Consider the following 14935-nt stretch of genomic DNA (forward strand, 5'->3'; position numbering starts at 1 on the left):
AAACTGAAATAACGTGAAGTAAAACAAAAAACTAACTTCACAGCAGTATCTCCATCCAGTGGGGCTGGACTCTGCTCCAGGTGTTATGACCTGGTGCACACGTCACACTGGGTTGATCCACTCATCATGGTGGAAGGGACTGCAATCCCGTTTGCTAGGTCACAATGCCTGGAACAGGCAGGCTGGCCCAGCACCACTGTACAGTGAGTGCTGAGCAGGCTATTCTGCAACTACAGGATCTCCCGGCCACCCCACCTGGGCCTCCCAAGATAAAAGGAAGTAAAACAAAATCCCCTCCAAAATAAAATGAAAACCTATAAAACGTCAAAGGGATTCACAGGAATGTACTCATCAGCTATGTGGAGCCAAATTTATGAAATTGTAGCCACAATTAGTTTCTATGGCAACTGTATCTCAGAGCACATACACAAACAGAACTGGCAGGAGGCATCTGATTTTATTTTCTCTGTAAGAAACAATCAGAAAATTGATGCTTCAGGTTGTTACAATGCACACATCTAATGTAAGTACTTTTTACTTGCATAGTGACTACATAAGTTTTTCTTGGTAAACACCTGGTAAATGTCATCATTTCATGTTGCTGTACATTGACTGCTATTACACTTATTAGGCTGAAAAGTAATCACCAGGAAACTTGCATTCTGGTGTAGAATTTGGAATTAACCGTCACGTGTACAATTTATCTTGTATCCGCTGTCTTGCATCAAGCAGGGAGGCAGTATTTTACATGATTATTGGGCTCAGTAAACAAAAGCTTAAATATGTATTCTTTGCTTTGCTTTTCCTCAAAACATACCAAAAAGTTCTGGGTTTGTCTATCACCAGAGTACTTAGCTATTTAAAGAAAATTACCAAACTGCTCAAATTAGAAGTGTGAGAACAGCTGAAGTGACTGTGAATTTTTATACTCGTTTGTGGTGTAAAATGTGTGTCACTTTTTCTGGTGGAAAAATGAACAAAATAATCTGTTTAGCCTTCTACCCACATTTGGAAATCTATGACAGTGATTTATTTTCCCTAAGTGAGGCACTGTTAAAGTAGGGTCATTTCAAATCAGAGATGATTATTTTCTGGTACTCATCAACCTCTTAAGGTCTTCTAACCATTTTGATTCAATCGGAGATATTAGTCAAGGGCCCCTCCAGAAAAAGTTGTTCACTTAGCAAAAGGTTGGATTATTACTAATATTAACTCCCAAATATTAGGATGTAGAGTCTTGGTATAAGGCTGCTAGTCTACAATGATTCCTGAAACCTGCTTAGCAACTTAATCTGATAATACATCTGTTTGCTTTGGACTTGGTTTTTTTTTTTTTTTTTTTTTGCAATGGATCTCTGCCGAAGAGATATTGTACATGAAAACATTGTGTACAGGTAAGTAAGACTAATTACAATTCAGTGCACAAATTTTCCATCCCCACAGATTTGAAATCTCTTTAAACCGATGTATTATGCATAAATTACAAGATTGACAGGAGGGAGCCCTAACCTGTAGAATGTGGAAAACATCTTACTTTTGGTTTGTTTGCCTTCAGACGTTTACAGAAAGGCTAGTGTGATTTATTCTTTTCTTCTTAATGCATTGTTAACAAGTGTTTGCAAAGGCATTGAATCTTCCCTTCTGCCATTAATTTGTAAAGGGGGAAGGGAATTTTAAATGGTCTCATGGTGTATTGCTTTATAAAACTGCTGATTCTAGCAGTGCCAGAATACGAATACATACTAATGTAGGATACACTGAATGCAGTCAGTGAGCTTTCTGCATTTATGATGGAAAAGAATAATAGCTGCATTTTAACAAAGCTCTTAACACTTGGACCATCAACAGGCATCGAGTGAGTAAAATAGGGAGAACTCTGGTGAGCTAAAAGCATCTAAGTTCAGCATTTCTACCTTAGTTTAAGTCTTCCTGTTAGGTTTTCAGACTCCAGCCAACTACAGCTGCCATCTTGAAAACAAACCAAGTAGAGAGCTGATGTTTTCACTGAGCTTCACTTCTGAAATTAGACTCGGGCATGACAATTGCACTGACATCCCTGTTGGATATTCAGTTTTACAACAGCAAAGCTGCTGGATTTGTGTTATGAATGAAAGCAAAGGTTGTTTATAGCACATTTTTTTACTGTAGAAAAATCGACAATAGATGATAAACAGATGTGGACCTAGTATGTAAGCTCATCTTTTCTTTGAATAATGAATGCATTACTCAGCAATATTAAGAGATGCTTTTATATAATCAGGTTTAGCTCCTAATTTTACTGAATTGCATGGGAGACTAACCAAAAAAGTTTACAGTATCTCTGCTGGCCTACTGCCAAAAGAACTGCACTGAGGACAGTACCTGTTCTAAAGAGTCCTTTGATATGTAACCCTTTCTTCTGAGCAGTGATAAGATTTAAGAAAGGGATTTGTGAATTCTCCGAGCCTCTGCCTTTCTTTTGTTGATTTTGGCACGCTGCTGCTACATCATTTGTTCTCCGATTATCATTTTGAGATGCATTGTCAGTAACTGGGGTGTATAATTGATCTTCATCTCTAATTACTCTTCTCTCCACAGGTGTCTGGAAAAGGTCCAGATGGGAGTTCACACAATCTCCACTTTGAAGGGATGGAAAGGCAATATGCATCCTTACCCAGGTACATCACTAAGGTTTCCCCATGCACTGATTCTCCCTACTATTTTTAGGGAAATCTGCATAAAACAGCTGTCTGGTTCTGAAATGAGAGATTATGGTGCAATTTTTTCTCGCTGCCTTCTGCAGATGATTTAGTGCCATTTTTATCACTGTGTTAATAATTTAGACAGTTGATTTAAAAAAATAAAATTGTTCTCATTGAACGTGTCAGCAAGAGTCATGATCCACAGGGAAAGAACATGACGTTGAGGAAGCTTATTGTGCTAGAGTTATAGCCGGTCTTAGCAGGGCATAACTGTGACCAAGTTTATAGTGCTAAAATAATATCTGATAGTGACAGATCATTGCTGTGAGGAGTTTGTACTGCAGGACTGACAGCTCCTATAGTGCCACCATTACGGGAAGGACTAGCAATCCTGTCCCAATATGGTAGCTTTATATTGTAACTTGGTCCCACTGGAAACAGGAGAGAATTTTCAGACTTTTATTATTATTATTATCGAATGGATGATGAACAGTTGTAGACTGGAATCAGCAGGGCATGGTAAAGAGGAGCCTTTCAAACATTACAGTCCACATTTTGTGGGAGCTATAGTTATAATAGCAGTGTGTGAGAATCACCAAGCTAGAAAAAGAAATGAAGAAAGGTTACAGCAGTGGGAAGAAAATAAAAATAGAGAATATTTACCTTCCAAACATGCTAAGTGAGACAGTGGCTCTTAGGTAGATATGTGGAGGAGCAAGTGTTCCTATATGTTGGTGAGATAATCATCTGTGCAATGTTTCCTGGGGACCCAAAGATCATGGCACATCAGTGGGTGTTTTTAGGAAATAAATGAGTGCATTGTAGCTACATCTATTCTTCTAGTTTTTCCATTTGACTGTTTGTTTCTAACGGTGGTAGGGCAAATGCTGATTAACCTTAATGTAATATGGCATGCTGCTATGAACTAGAATATAAATAATATTTCATTGCTTGAAAATAATTCAACCTCTCTAAGAAAAGCTCTCTCTCAAACTTCAGCATTGTTGGACTTGAGTAAGAACTTTTTAATGTGTGCTGTGTCGCTTAATGCACAGAATGCATCTGTGGTTTAATGACTGCCTTTTGGTGACTTGTATTGGAGGTTTGCAGTAACGTTGGTCCCATGATATTAAACAGACAAGGTGGGTGAAGTAATATTGTTTATTGGACCTACTTCTACTGTGGAGGAAACTGCAAAGCCTCAAAGGACCTGAAGAAAAGTTCTTTGAAGCTTGAAATGTCTGTCTCCAGTCAACACAAGCTAGTTCAGTAAAAACTTCACCGACTTGCCTCTCATATCCTGCGACTAACACCGCTATAGCAACCCTGCTTGCATAGTGTTGTTTGATTCCCAGCAATGTTTTCTATTTTTCCTGTTCTCATTATCCATACATCTCTCCTGTTCTTTTTTCTCAATCCTACTAAGTTCTTGTCTTCAGTTATACCTTTCATCAGAAAGTTCCACCGGTTAAGTACATGTAGAGTAAAAAACCCTTTTTATCAGTTTTAAATATTACTGTCTTTCAATTTAATTGATCATCCTCTTGTTCTTGAAATATGAGAAAAATTTGAACAGCAGTGTGCAACAAACCTTCTTGACGCTATTCATTGTTTTGCATTCTTTTTTCATTTTCTCTCTTATTCATTTGTTCTCCAAACAAAACAGTTTTATTCTTTTCTGTCTCTTATAACATGGTAGTCTTCCTATGCCTCTAATCACTTACATTATACATCTCTGAATTCCCTCTATTTCAGCTATGTCTTTTTTGGGATAGGGTGACCATAATTAATCCAAATATAGAATCATAGTATTACAGAACTGGAAAGAACCTCAAGAAGTCAACGAATCCAGTCCCCTGCCCTCACAGCAGGACCAAGCACTGTCTAGATCAGAACTACTCAACATACAACCCATAGTCCGCATGTGGCCCGCGGCCCGTTTCTTTGCGGCCCGTGGTGCAGTTTGGGCTTAAGGGGCTGAACACGCGGTCCACAGGTGGGATCTTTTGAACATGGCCCCCACTGGAAACACACTCCACAATGGCAAGGCATCTCCCAGGCAGGGTGAGCACTGAAAAACACAAGTGGATGGGATGGCTGGAACAGACACATACAGGGTGTCAGTGTTTCTAGTCCCCCGGGAGGAGGTGCTGGAAGTGCCAGGGCATTGTAGGAAGTGCTTTGTGTTCATGCCCGTCAGTGTGAAATAAGCTATTTGCGTATATTTGCACATATATGCAACCACACTGAAGATGTGGCTCTCAGCATGTGCTGTGTGTATCATTGTGACTCCCGGGGCTTCCAAAGTTGAGTAGACCTGGTCTAGAGCATCTCGGACAGGTATCTGTCTAACCTGCTCTTAAATATCTCCAGTGATGGAGATTCCACAGCACCCCTTGGCAATTTATTTTGTGTTTAATCACTTTGACAGTAGGGAAGATTTTCCTACTGTCCAACCTGCTGCAATTTAAGGTCAGAGGCCAAGGAGAACAATTTTTCCCCCTCCTCCATGTAACATCCTTTAAGAAATTTGAAAACAGCTATCATGTCCTCTCTAAGTCTTCTCTTTTCTAAACTAAAGAAGCCCAGTTCTTTCAGTCTTCCCTCATAGGTCATGTTCTCTAAAACTTTAATCATTTTTGTTGCTCTTCTCTGGACTTTCTCCAATTTCTCCACATCTTTCTTGAAATGTAAAAGTGTTCAGACCAGGACACAATACTCCAATTGAGGCCTAATCAGAGTAGAGCAGAAGAATGACTTCTTGTGCCTTGTTCACAACACTCTTGTTAATGCATCTCAGAATGATGTTTGCTTTTTTTGCAACAGTGTCACTCTGTTGACTCATGTTTAACTTGTGGTCCGCTATGACCCCTAGATCTCTTTCTGCCGTATTCCTTCCTAGATAGTTGCTTCCCATTCTGTATGTGTGAAACTGATTGTTCCTTCTGTAACTCCCTTTTTCCTCCCCAGGTTACTCATGAGCAGGTCACACTCACAGGTGTGCCTGGGCACCTGATGGTTTTAACATAAAAGGAGATCCTGAGTACCCCACTGGTGATGTTGTTTAGTTGGGGATTCACTCCCTTGCTGCAGTCCCTGGCTCATAAAGAATATACAATGGTGGTGCCTCCACCTGGCTGGCCCTGTACACACTTAATGGTGTGCCTTGGGAGCCTACAGGAATAAAATTATTCCAGCAATAATCTGGATCTAACTCCAGGACAACAAATTACAAATTATAAATAATATCCATCTAATTGATTACATTAGAATGAATACACCTTTACTTAACAACTTAAAGAAACAGGGTTTAACAGATTAACAGTGAATAAAATCAATTAACAAAGTACACAGAAGTAACAGGAACTTATCTAGCTGGCATTTTCACTGCCACCATGTATCCCACCCCCGAGTGTGCACTCCTCTGGACTCAGAGTTCCAGACACTTGCTTGCGTGGGCATGCTTGAAGATCTGCAGCTGGAGTGGAGGTTCTCTGTAGGTTGTGTGAAGGGCCGGATTAAGACCTTTAGAGGCCCTACGCACTGAAAAGATTATGATGCCCTATACCGTAAAATCTCGGGGGGGTGGGTTGGGGTTGGTGCCCCTGCTTTGCTGGTGCCCTAAGCATGTGCTTAGTCTGCCTATTGGGTAATCCAGCCCTGGTTGTGTGTGTGTTAGTCCAAGCAGTGCAGCCAGCTGCAAAGCAGGCTCCACCAAATGCCAGCAGTACTGGTTCCCTGGGTTGGACACTCTGCCTGTCTTTGGGCCCAGAGTTGGTCTATATATCTGAGGTCTGTCCCAGGCAGCACTTCCCCAAAGAACCTATTTACTTACAGCCTCCTCCTGTGTGCTGGTTGTTGTGTAGTCCTTCTGAGCCACAGGCACAGCCAGTGTCTCTCCCCTCTTGGGCAATCAGCTGCCCCAGAAGCAGCCTGCTAGATCCAAGTCCCAAAGGCTCTCAGTCCCGGGCTTTAGTTGCAGCATAACAGTTCCTGGACTGGATAAGGCTCCTCCACTGCAGCCTGGCTCCTCTGTCCCAAAATGGAGAGCCCCAGACTCTTGAGACCCTCTGTCCACATGCCCAGACAAGCCTTCTCTTCCTGGTTTCCTCAAGGGCACATGGGAGTTGTAGTCCCTAGGGCTAGATTGCAGCACACAGGATCCTCCCAGAAAAAGTCAGAGGCACCTTCAGTAAGGGGACTACACTTCCTAAGTGGAGTACTTTGCATTTGTCCTTATTAAACTTCATCCTGTTTGCCTCAGACCATTTCTCTAGTTTGTCCAGATCATTTTGAATTATGACCCTATCTTCCAAAGCACTTGTAGCCCCTCCCAGGTTGGTATCATCTGCAAACTTAATAATTGTACTCTTTCTGTCATCATCTAAATCGTTGATGAAGATATTGAACAGAACCAGTCCCAAAAAAGATCCCTGAGGAACCCTACTTGTTATGCCCTTCCAGCAGGATTTTCAGCTATTAACCATTCTCAGAGGGTAGTTATTATCCAGCCAGTTGTGCACTCGCCTTATAGTAGCCCCTTCTAGGTTGTATTTCCTTAGTTTATTGATAAGAAGGTCACGAGACCTGTGTCAAAGATATACTACGTCCACTGCTTCTCTCTTATCCACAAGTCTTGATATCCTATCAATAAAAGCTATCAGGTTGGTTCAACATGCTGGCTGTTGCCTATCATCTTATTACCTTCCAGATGTTTGCAGATGGACTCCTTAATTACTTGCTCCATTATCATCTTCCCTGGTACAGGAGTTAAACTGACTAGTCTGTAGTTTCCTGGGTTGTTCTTATTTCCTTTTTTATAGATGGGCACTATATTGGCCTTTTTCCAGTCTTCTGGAATCTTTCCTGACTTTCATGATTTTTCAGAGATGATAGCTAAAGGCTCAGATACCTCCTCTATCAGCTCCTTGAGTATTCATGCCCTAGTGACTTGCAGATATCTAACTTTTCTAAGTAGTTGTTTAACTTGTTTTAAACCTACCCCATTTCTACTAGCATTCACTATGTTAGGCATCCTGTCACCATCCATGTTCTTGATGAAAACTAAAATAAAGAAGTCATTAAGCACCTTTGCCATTTCCTAGTTTCCTGTTATTGTTTCTCCCTTTTCACTGAGCAATGGGCCTACCCTGTCCTTGGTCTTCCTCTTGCTTCCAATATACTTGTGGAATATCTTCTTGTTTCCCTTTATGCATCTAGCTGGATTTAGCTCATTTTGTGCCTTTGCCTTTCTAATCTTGCCCCAGCATACCCGTGTTGTTTGCTTACATTCATCCTTTGTAATTTGACCTAGTTTCTACTTTTTATGAGACTCCTTTTTTATTTTTAGATCATTATAAGATCTCCTGGTTGATCCAAGGTGGCCTCCTGCCATATTTTCTCTCTTTCTTATGTAATGGAATAGTTTGGTTTTGGACCCTTACTAATGTCCCTTTAAAAAATTACCAACTCTCTTCAGTTGTTTTTCCTTTTAGTCTTGCTTCTCATGGGACCTTACCTACCAGCTCTCTGGGTTTACTAAAATCTGCCTTTCTGAAATCCATTGTCTCTCTTTTGCTCTTCTCCCTTCTACCATTCCTTAGAATCATGACCTCTATGATTTCATGGTCACTTTCACCCAACCTACCTTCCACTTTCAAATGCTCAACCAGTTCCTCCCTATTTGTTAAAATCAAATCAAGAACAGCTATTATTCTTTCATATGGCATTAAAGTGTTTTCACCAATATTTTCATCCTATTCTTTTTGCACTCTGTGTCTTGTTTGCTTTTGTAACTGCTGCTACGTTCTTCTTAGGCAATTCCTGTGGGCCACTCACAATGGCACCCAATTGTTTTTTCCCGAGTAATTCTATCTGACTCAAGCCATTAATCTCCCCATGTTTTTCTCAATACCTCAAGTGTAGCTAGTGGAAACTAGACTCCATACCCTAAACCTTAACAGGCTTTGAGTGTTCAGCTGGCTATAACAGGGAATTTAGAACATTGTCATCATTTTTTGTTGGGGATCATTGTAAAGAGGGCTCATCTGATGAAGTGGGTTTTGCTCACAAATATATATTTTTGTTCGTCTCTAAGGTGCTGCACGACTACTTGTTTTTAAAGTTGCAGACTAACACGGCTACCCCTCCGAGTTTCTGTAAAAAGGGAGGCACACTGTACTTTCATTGGGGTGTCAGTACCTTTTGGCCTCAGCACCCTCTCTGGCAGAGTTCAGACCATATCAATAGTTTGCTTCCATAGTGTTTCCATCAGTGAGAGAGCAGGGTGTCGGGGTGATGTGCTCTCGATTGCATGTGGTGTTCAACCGTTGGGCTGCTGTGTTCTGAACCAATTGTAAATAGCTCTTGTAAGTGTGGTGGTAAGAGGGGCTGTGTCTACACTATATCCCTCTTTCAAAAGAGGGATGTAAATTAGGCCAATCAAAAGTGCAATTGAAGCGGGGATTTAAATATCCCGTGCTTCATTTGCATAATTGCGTGTCAGCATTCTTTTGAAACAAGGTATTTCAAAAGCGAAACCATCATCTAGATGCGGTTCTTTCGAAAAAACCACCCTTTTTTGAAAGATCCTCAGAGTACAGGATTCTCTGGCAGATCTGCCCTCTGTTTGTAAATCTATTTTACAATGATCCTGTGCTTCTTGGAGTACTGGAATTGGGCTTGTTTAGTCTGGAAAGGAGAAGACTGAGAGGGGACATGATAGCGGTTTTCAGGTATCTAAAAGGGTGTCACAAGGAGGAGGGAGAAAAATTGTTCTTCTTAGCCTCTGAGGATAGGACAAGAAGCAATGGTCTTGAACTATAGCTACGGAGGTTTAGGTTGGCTATTAGGAAAAACTTCCTAACTGTCAGGGTGGTGAAACACTGGAATAAGTTGCCTAGGGAGATTGAGGAATCTCCATCTCTGGAGATATTTAAGAGCAGGTTAGACACATTTAAGAGACGTCTATCAGGGATGATCTAGACAGTACTGGGTCCTGCCATGAGGGCAGGGGACTGAACTCGATAACCTCTTACGGTCCCTTCCAGTTCTAGCATTCTATGATTCTGAGAGTCAGAGAAGTGTAGTAACCAAGCCCAGAGGTCCCCAGGGCAGAGTCTGAATCCAGCAGAATAGACTGCAGACTTCCTGGCAACTAGTAATGGAAATGAGGACTTTTGTAGAGCTGGTTGTTTGAATATCCAGAAGTACGGATGAGTCCAAGTGGAACACCAAGGCCAAAACCTCTGGCAGATCTGCCCTCCGATTGCTAATCTATTTTACAATGAAGGCACTCGGATATTATGAAGAATGGGCAGCAGCACAAAACCTTAAGGTCAATAGAAGTCCTTCCTGGGGGGTGATATTATGGAGATGTTATGTTCTTCAGTGTATTTTCTTTTCCTCTCTTCCCCAGTATTGCTGCCTCCTTTTCTGGGCTTAGCTGTATTCACTTGCTGTGCATCCAGCTGTTGAATTTCAGCCAAACCACTAACAGCTGTGGGAGAGGGAGAGTGCTGTTTCCATCTGATCTGGAAGGGATGTGTAGCCGCATGTCCCACCTGCACACTGCTGGCATGTTAGTTTGTGCTGTTCACATTCTCCATTAGAGACCTCGTTCCGATGCCCTTTGCTTGACTGCAGCCTGATTGGCCCATCCCTAAATCCTGCTATTTAGCTGTGTGGAATAGGCTAATGTTTCCCCAAAGCTCATCATGGGCAGTATGATCACAGAGATCAACTTGCACATTGTGGGAAATTGGTAAAAAAGGTGGACTGTCTGACTCGACCATAAATGACCAACATCCTTCTCACCGTCCTTTGAGCAGCCAATCAATGCAAAAGGGAGGAATTGAATGTAATCAGCTGGCTTTTAGGACTAGAAAGTGGGGGTGGAATGGGGTTGCAGAGACCATTTCCTAACAAATTAATCCCATTTCTAATCTTACATAGCTTTATAAAAGTGTCACCAGCATGTAGGACTTACCTAAATTCATCAAGCAGACAAGCCAAGTTTCAAAATTCCCAGGGAGGAAGGGGAGAATACATCTGCAACAGAAATGAAGGCATCCAATCTTGGGCTGTGACTGGTTTCTCTTGGGTAAAAAATCAGCACAATAGCTGGAATAATTAGATGCCCAGGCAATAAAACTGTTACTGCTCTCTGGCAACAAGCAAGAGCCTTGTTGGAGGGCATGAGAGATTGGAATTAATGAATAGGAAAGCTTTGGCATCTCTCTGAAATAGGCAAGAGAGAACTAGAGTTACTATCACATTACTTTGAAAACTATACCGTACCTTTCATGGGCACCCATTCAGCAGTGGCACATGAGCAGTGACACAGTTTTTGGGTGCTGAGTCCCCTTACTCCTGTCTTTCCCCATTCCCAGCAGAGGCCAAGAGCAAAGCCCCAGCACACGGGGCCAACTGCCGGGACCCTAGGAGCTGGGTTCTTGGCTACTGCTGCACGAACCAAGGGCTCTGCTGCCTCCTGGCACGTGGGGCTCTAACACGGGACAGCAGTGGAGAACCCAGAGCCCAGGACTAGCAGCTGAAAACCCAGTGTGCTAGGCCGGGAGCTCCCGAACTCCTCGTTCCTGTGCCTATGCCATTCATCTGCGAAGGTGTGCAAGGCTATTGACAAGGAATGCATGATTGTCATTGGTAGCATGCCTAAGCTCTGCTGCTGTATCTTTCATTACAGTTCAAATCCCAGCTTTAAACACCCATATCACTTGGCCTTATGATCTCATGTTTACATCACCCTTTCCTGTGAGTGCTCAGTAGCTGACCCAAAGTACAGTGGGTCAGATTCTTAGCTGCTGTAAATCAAAGTGGCTTCATTTGCTCGTGATATTTGTTTCCCAGCAGAATTGGAGAGAATGGCGTTCTGTAAGTGTGCGTGCCTTTTCAACAAAAGAAGCAAAGAATTTATAATATATGGGTGTAATCCTGTTCCTATTGAGTTCAGTGATAAAACTCTGCTGATTTCAGGGCAGGATCTGTTCTATGTAAGGTTATTTTTTTAATTGAAAGTTGAAATATTTCTCTCTCTTTAAAAAAGTCAGCAACAGCCTTGAAACAATCTTTAATATGTGAGTAGCTTAATCAATAGCCACCTGACTCATGTGGTCAAGTTTTTACCAAAGCTAGTGCCGGGTTATGGGCTTTATTTAAAAACATCAAGAGAAGTAAATGCTGCTTACTGAGTTCTTGGTGTGATCCTGGGGCAGGCTAGTGACAGGTTCCCATCTCATACTACACTGTGCAAGATCATCTCCAGAAGGGAAGCAAAATGGTAAAGGCAGAACATGAAGCTTTGCAAGAAAGATAGTTCTTGGCACTCAATAGTTCTGTGATGCTCCAGGACTAAGGCTCAGTAGTGCTGACTGAATGTTATTATTAAGCAGTGTTAATTCCTCCCTGTTAGAAGGAGACGGTCTTGGTTCTTATGCTCCTCGGGGTGCTATATGGGAATTATCATAGAATCCCAGCGTTGGAAGAGACCTCAGGAGGTCATCGAGTCCAGCCCTCTGCCCAAAGCAAGACTAGTCCTAACTAGATCATCCCAGACAGGGCTTTGTCAAGCTGGGACTTGACAGCATTGGAGATTGGAGATTCCACCCCCTCCCTAGGGAACCCGTTCCAGTGCTTCCCCACCCTCCTAGTGAAATAGTTTTTCCTAATATCCAACCTAGACCTCCCCCCACTGTAACTTGAGACCATTGCTCCTTGTTCTGCCATCCCTCACTACTGCGAACAGCCTCTCTCCATCCTCTTTGGAACCTCTTTGGAAGTTGCAGGCTGCTATCAAATCCCCCCTCACTCTTCTCTTCTGCAGACTAAATAAGCCCAAATCCCTCAGCTTCTCCTCGTAGGTCATGTGCTCCCCTCATCATTTTGGTTGTCCTCTGCTGGACCATCTCCAGTGCAACCACATGCTTTCTATAATGGGGGGGCCCAGAATTGGACACACTACTCCAGATGTGGCCTCACCAATGCCAAATAAAGGGGAATAATCACCTCTCTAGATCAGCTGGCAATGATCCTTCTAATGCACCCTAATATGCCATTAGCCTTCTTGGCTACAAGGGCACACTGTTGACTCATATCCAGCTTCTCATCCACTGTAACCCCCAGGTCCTTTTCTGTTGAACTGCTACTTAGCCAGTCGGTTCCCATAATATGAGGAGCCAGAAAATTTTTACTTTTAATAACCCATCTCTCTCTTTCACCTGAGAAGTATTTATGTCATTAAACCAGTGGACAAATGTTTCAGTTCTTTGGGGTTCTTTATGTGATCCAAGAACAAGCATTTGTGGCAAAAAGAGCATTTAAAAATAACTGTAAAGAGTAAAAAATGAATTCGGATTGTATCGATCATTTCTGTGGCCAAGGAGAACAGCACTTGACATTCACAAGAGCATTTATACGCAATATAATATGCACTCTAAAGATGTGAAATCTATAAATGGATTTAATGAATGAACTGGCTCCAGAGCACAGTGGAGGCATACTGCATTGCCATTGCATTGCCAGGAGCCTCAGTTCGGGATCCACTGTGCAACTTGCATTCCCTTGGTCAGTAAGTACAAGAGGCATCACAGCTTCTCAGGGCAGACTGAACCATTCTGATCATCTAGTCTTGTCTTGCTTAGTAATAAGCAGGTCTTGGAGTCTTACCCCATAGTTTCTGCATCAGGAGTGGTGGTGCTGCATGAATCCCGGGGTCAGTGGGAAAGTCCCCAGCTGACACCGGGTTCCACATGGCTCTGCCACTTTGAAATGCCGTGTGCAGCAAAGTGGCAGTGCTGCGTGGAGCCTGGGGTCTGGCCCTAGGGTCTATGTGGCGCTGCCACTTGGAAGTATACTCCCTTCCCCCCTCTTGCTGCCTCTTTCTGATAGACACAGCAAGGGGTGAGGAAGCGACTATTCAGAAAACTATGCAATAAGCATTTGCTTATCAGATAGTTGACTAGTCCTTCACATCTCTAGACTGAATTAGTCTAGCTTCAACTTCCAGACTTTGGATCATGTTTTGCCTTTTTTGGCTAAATTAAAGAAATCTCTGGTCAGGCTTGTACACTGTGATCAACTCATCTCCTAACCTTGGACAAATGAAAAGAACTGAGCTGTTTAAGTTTCTCACTAAAGGCATGAAGACAGCATTGTCAAAGCGGCTGGACCCTTCCCTGTACAACAGTTTGTGAAGTAGTGTTCACCATCATTAAAGCTATGTCTACGCTGCAGAGCTATTTTGGGATACTGGAAGTACCCCAAAATAGCTATTCCGCATCTATTGAAGCAGCCCGTTATTTCAAAATAGATTTCAAAATAACAGGCAGGTTATTCCAATGTCCTGGTTACCCTCATTCCAGAGGGTTAAGGGGCATTTCAAATAAGCTATTTTGAAATTACCTCGAAATAAGCCACGCAATTTGCATAATGCAAATTGCATATCTTATTTCGAGGTAGGGGTGCAGTATAGACACACCCTTAGACAAAAGCTATTTCCCATCATTCTGAGCAAAAGAAAGTTTCCATAACAGCTGCCCCCCATAAAGGAGGCCCTCAAGGAAACAAACAGGAGTGCAGGTTCTTTGTCAAGCTACACTGGCCTCCTCATCAAGTTCCAGCTAATTGCTATTTTTCAAAATTGTGAAGTCTGCTCTTATTTTGCAGCTCCATTGCTTTTCCCTTGTGTACCGCAAGTATTTCCCCTCCGCACCTGTCATTTCATAACTTACGCTCTCATCTCCTCTGCTCTCCATGCTGCCTTCATCTCCTGGAATTGCCTCTCACTACCACTGTCCAAGGCAACTTCCCTCTTTTCATGCAAATAATTCTTTAAAATTCATGAAACTTGCATCAGTACAAATGTTATCTGTCAATTAAAAATGGCTACCTCCTTGAATAGAACCGCCATGTGGTTCATCCATTACATTTTGTGTTTGATTTGTATTTACTGCCATTTAATTGCAAACTGCTCTCGTTTGATACACAGCTAACCTAAAAACATCAGTCTTTCCTATGATATCATTCCTGTGGTGTTCTACGTAGTTATCTTCTGATCACTTTCCTAGTGCTTACAGATTATCTGCTCTTCTCTTTTCCATTGTTTATCTCTTCAGTTCATATCTGCATTACACACTGCCTTGGATTTCCATTTCCTTACTGCAACGCTGGATGTAGCACATGCAAGAGGATGGCAATGATATTACATTCAGCATTCAAAATATCAATCTTTGGCACCA

The 14935-nt window shown here is 42.3% G+C and overlaps 1 protein-coding gene across 5 annotated transcripts in view; it reads left to right on the plus strand.

Annotated features, from left to right (window-relative positions):
* PARD3B (par-3 family cell polarity regulator beta) overlaps positions 1 to 14935 on the plus strand; it is a 604960-nt gene that overhangs the window by 557708 nt on the left and 32317 nt on the right. For all 5 annotated transcript variants that reach the window (XM_075934324.1, XM_075934322.1, XM_075934323.1 and 2 more), the window contains one exon: positions 2578 to 2657. In XM_075934324.1, the coding sequence (XP_075790439.1) occupies positions 2578 to 2657 (80 nt within the window). The remainder of the gene's footprint in view (positions 1 to 2577; positions 2658 to 14935) is intronic.

This window comes from Pelodiscus sinensis, chromosome 7 (assembly GCF_049634645.1).
Source record: "Pelodiscus sinensis isolate JC-2024 chromosome 7, ASM4963464v1, whole genome shotgun sequence".
In the NCBI taxonomy this organism is placed as follows: domain Eukaryota; kingdom Metazoa; phylum Chordata; order Testudines; family Trionychidae; genus Pelodiscus; species Pelodiscus sinensis.